Source organism: Panthera tigris, chromosome D1 (genome assembly GCF_018350195.1).
Source record: "Panthera tigris isolate Pti1 chromosome D1, P.tigris_Pti1_mat1.1, whole genome shotgun sequence".
NCBI lineage: Eukaryota > Metazoa > Chordata > Mammalia > Carnivora > Felidae > Panthera > Panthera tigris.
In genome coordinates, this window is record NC_056669.1 from 99,751,604 (window position 1) to 99,755,363 (window position 3,760).

The 3,760-nt window shown below is 37.3% G+C and overlaps 1 protein-coding gene across 1 annotated transcript; it reads left to right on the top strand.

Annotated features, from left to right (window-relative positions):
* Positions 1–2,102: 2,102 nt before the first annotated feature.
* LOC102969817 (olfactory receptor 4C11-like) lies at positions 2,103–3,014 on the top strand. The gene has a single exon (XM_007095408.3). The coding sequence runs from the start codon at positions 2,106–2,108 to the stop codon at positions 3,012–3,014; it is 909 nt and encodes a 302-aa protein (XP_007095470.3). The 5' UTR covers positions 2,103–2,105.
* The last annotated feature ends 746 nt before the right edge of the window (positions 3,015–3,760 follow it).

Below are 3,760 nucleotides of genomic sequence, written 5' to 3' on the forward strand. Positions count from 1 at the left end.
CTTAGGAATTTTTACACTTCTCTCTGCACATGGTTTCTATTCTTCTAATACCAACCATATAGTCTCTTACATAATGAATGATTTCATCTACATGTATCTTAAAACTCAAAAATCATTAAGAAGTGAGTATTTTATGTTATGTTAAAGCATCTTTCCCCAGCTAGTAAAAAGTGGAGCTGGGATTTGAACCCAAGACATCTGACTGGAGCCACTGTGTTCTTGACCAAGAAATGTAGTTATTTTCTTGATGAATAGCCATCCCAGATAAAATATCAACATTGCAAAATATGAACTGAACAAACATAAAAAAATTCTCGTAACAGCAATACTTTCATTAAAAAATGTAGTAAACATGTAAAAAAATGTAGTAAAAATGTAACATGTGGCTGGTGATAAAAATGTGTATGTATATAACAAAATGCAATTTTTTTCTACTAACCAAATGAGAGAATAAGATCATGTCATAAAATAACCTTTTTTGTTTGTTTGCCTCTTCTGCAAAATCATGAACCTTGAAATATTGACCATATGTGTATGGTGAGCTCTTCTGAAAAATCATGAACCTTGAAATAATGACCATATGTGTATATAGTAAAAAGATGTGGAGATAAACACAAATGTAAATATACTTAGAGAATGTTTCTTAAAAGACATATAAGAAAACCAATAGTTATTTCCAAAGAGTAGGATTATAGATACAATAATTGGGAGACAGCTTTTAAATTTTCTTTCATTCTTCTGTGTACTTGGAATAATTAATGATAATCGTGAATTATTTCATCAAAAATATAGTTAATAAATGTACACAAAATATTGAAAAATGTTTCTAATAATTGTCAACAGCAATGATAATCTCTAGCATTTGGGACAGCGGCGTCATACTTGGGAAATTAAGTTGTTATCTGTGTGAATCAAAATTGGAAGCGATATAAATATCTCAAAAGACAAATGATCAAAGAGATGCCTCTTAAAAAGCTTTATACAATGTCACATAATTAAATTAACAGTTACACTAATGATAAGTATAATAACTTGGGAAGAAGTGTTATAATAATCCCAAGTCAAAAATCAGGACACAAAATGATATTATATGATGATTTCAGTGAAAACTCAACATGTTATGAACAAATACTTGAAATAGAACAATCATAACATAGTATGTTGGAATTATGGGATACTTTTCAGATGAAATTTTTAGAAGCATGCTGGTGACTTCAGGGTAAAATGAACATCTCTGAGTAACATCTCTGATGCCTATTTAGATTATAGGCATCATTAGGAATTTTATAGCATGTTGAATTCATAGGCAGAGATGCTCAATATTCTGAGTTTAGTCCCACAGTATAGTCAAGAGGGTAAACAGTTTCCTCAATTATTCCAACCACAAAGTTGTCCTGACATTTGTTTTATAATGACATCAGAGAAGCTGACATTGAACATGAGAGGTGTAAGTAAAAGATTGTCAAAACAGACGTTGTAAAGCATATTACATCCAAGATACAGATGGGATCAGAGATGAAGGGGTCAGGGACCTAAATGAGTGAACTGAACAGAGAATATTTTCTTCCAGAGGGATTCTCCAACGATATGAGTGCTTAATCATAGTGGAATAGAGTTTTTTTAGATTTCAAAGCACATAGATAACACCTATATGTGTATCTGTGTGCATATACAATCTTTTAATTCTTAAGGAAACTCAGGATGAGCTAAGGCAAATATCTGCACTCCCTTTTTCACATGAAAGCTAAATTATGTGACAGTTAAGTCACTTGCCCAAGGAGAGTTCAAGTTCTGCAGTTTTCAGTCTTGGTAGGAATCAGAATTTTTTAAGGACATTTAATTTTTACTCCCCAAATACAAAGGCTTTGTTGACCCAAGGCAGTTGGCTTCTGAATCAGCAGATAGATCTGGGAGAGGCTTGGGCATCTGCGGATTTACCAAGAGTCAAAGAGGATTGAAGGCAGTCAGAGGTTCATAACATGGAGCAAAAGCAAGGCATTCAGAGTTCAGCCCACCGATCTTCCCAAGCTGTCACTTCTTTTCTTCTCTTTGCAGATTCAGCCCTTGTCCTCCACTGCACCTTACTTTCAGCCAGTAGTATTGCGATGAATAGCAGTGTGACTGAATTCATTCTTCTTGGGTTGACACAGGATCCAGTAAAGCAGAAGGCAGTATTTGGGGTCTTCTTGATTCTTTACCTTGCGACACTGTTGGGGAACTTTCTCATTGTAGTGACTATCAAAACAAGCAGGACCCTTGCGAGTCCCATGTACTTCTTCCTGTTCTATCTGTCTTTTGCTGACACCTGCTTCTCCACAACCACAGCCCCCAGATTGATTGTGGATGCCCTTGCTCAGAAGAAGACCATTTCCTACAATGAGTGCATGATTCAGGTCTTTACACTCCATTTGTTTGGGTGCATGGAAATCTTGGTGCTCATCCTCATGGCTTTTGATCGCTATGTAGCCATTTGTAAGCCCTTGCGATACACTACCATCATGAGTTGGCACTTCTGCAGCGTTTTGATGATACTAGCCTGGGTGGGATCATGCATCCACTCTTCCGCACAAATTTTTCTGGCTTTGAGATTGCCTTTCTGTGGCCCCAATGTGATTGACCACTATTTCTGTGACTTGCAGCCCTTGTTGAAACTTGCCTGCATGGACACTTATGTGACAAATTTGCTACTTGTTTCTAACAGTGGAACCATATGCACGGTGAGTTTCATAATCCTGCTTACCTCCTATGTTGTCATCTTGTACTCTGTGCGTAACCACAGTGCTGAAGGAAGGCGAAAAGCCCTTTCCACCTGCACCTCCCACTTTATTGTGGTTGTCTTATTTTTTGGTCCATGCATATTCATATACACACGCCCCCCAGCTACATTTCCAATTGACAAAATGGTGGCTGTGTTTTATACAATTGGGACCCCCTTTCTTAACCCTCTGATGTATACACTGAGGAATATGGAAGTGAAAAAAGCCATGAAGAAATTATGGTGTAGCAAAGTATGACTTCTTTTGATACAGGATATTCAGGGATTCTAAAGTATTTTTCCTTAACAGTTTGGTTTTCCTTCATGGACAGGCAAGGTGAATTTTTCTCATTGTGAGAAAAATCCATTGGGAAATTTTAATTTCACTATTATTTTATAATTTTAATTGAATTATTATGAATAAGTACGGATAAATACACATCCCTGTTTCACAGAGGATGACATTAGAATAGGATTACTTAAAATCCATAAACATTGTGAGCAACCTGGAGTGGCTCTCCGTTGAAATCTTTTTTTTTTTTAATTTTTTTAACGTTTATTTATTTTTGGGACAGAGAGAGACAGAGTATGAACAGGGGAGGGGCAGAGAGAGAGGGAGACACAGAATCGGAAACAGGCTCCAGGCTCTGAGCCATCAGCCCAGAGCCCAACACGGGGCTCGAACTCACGGACCGCAAGATCGTGACCTGAGCTGAAGTCGGACGCTTAACCGACTGAGCCACCCAGGCTCCCCCGTTGAAATCTTTTGATAGCTGGCCATATTCACATGATAATTTCTCTTCCTGTACAATTTGTCTTCAGAAAAAAATATACTGACTATTGGCAGAATGATTGTGTGTGTGTGTGTGTGTGTGTGTGTGTGCGCGCGTGCACTAATTCTTTACAGATTTCATTCTAGTCCTTAAGAACTTGGATGTAGAGCTAATCCCTATGGAACCAGAACTTAGAAATGAAGGTTGTGGTCTTGACAACCTGGGAGTTGGA

Excerpts from the sequence above, each read along its gene's own strand:
- LOC102969817 (XM_007095408.3), top strand. The coding sequence starts at position 2,106 with ATGAATAGCAGTGTGACTGAATTCATTCTTCTTGGGTTGACACAGGAT.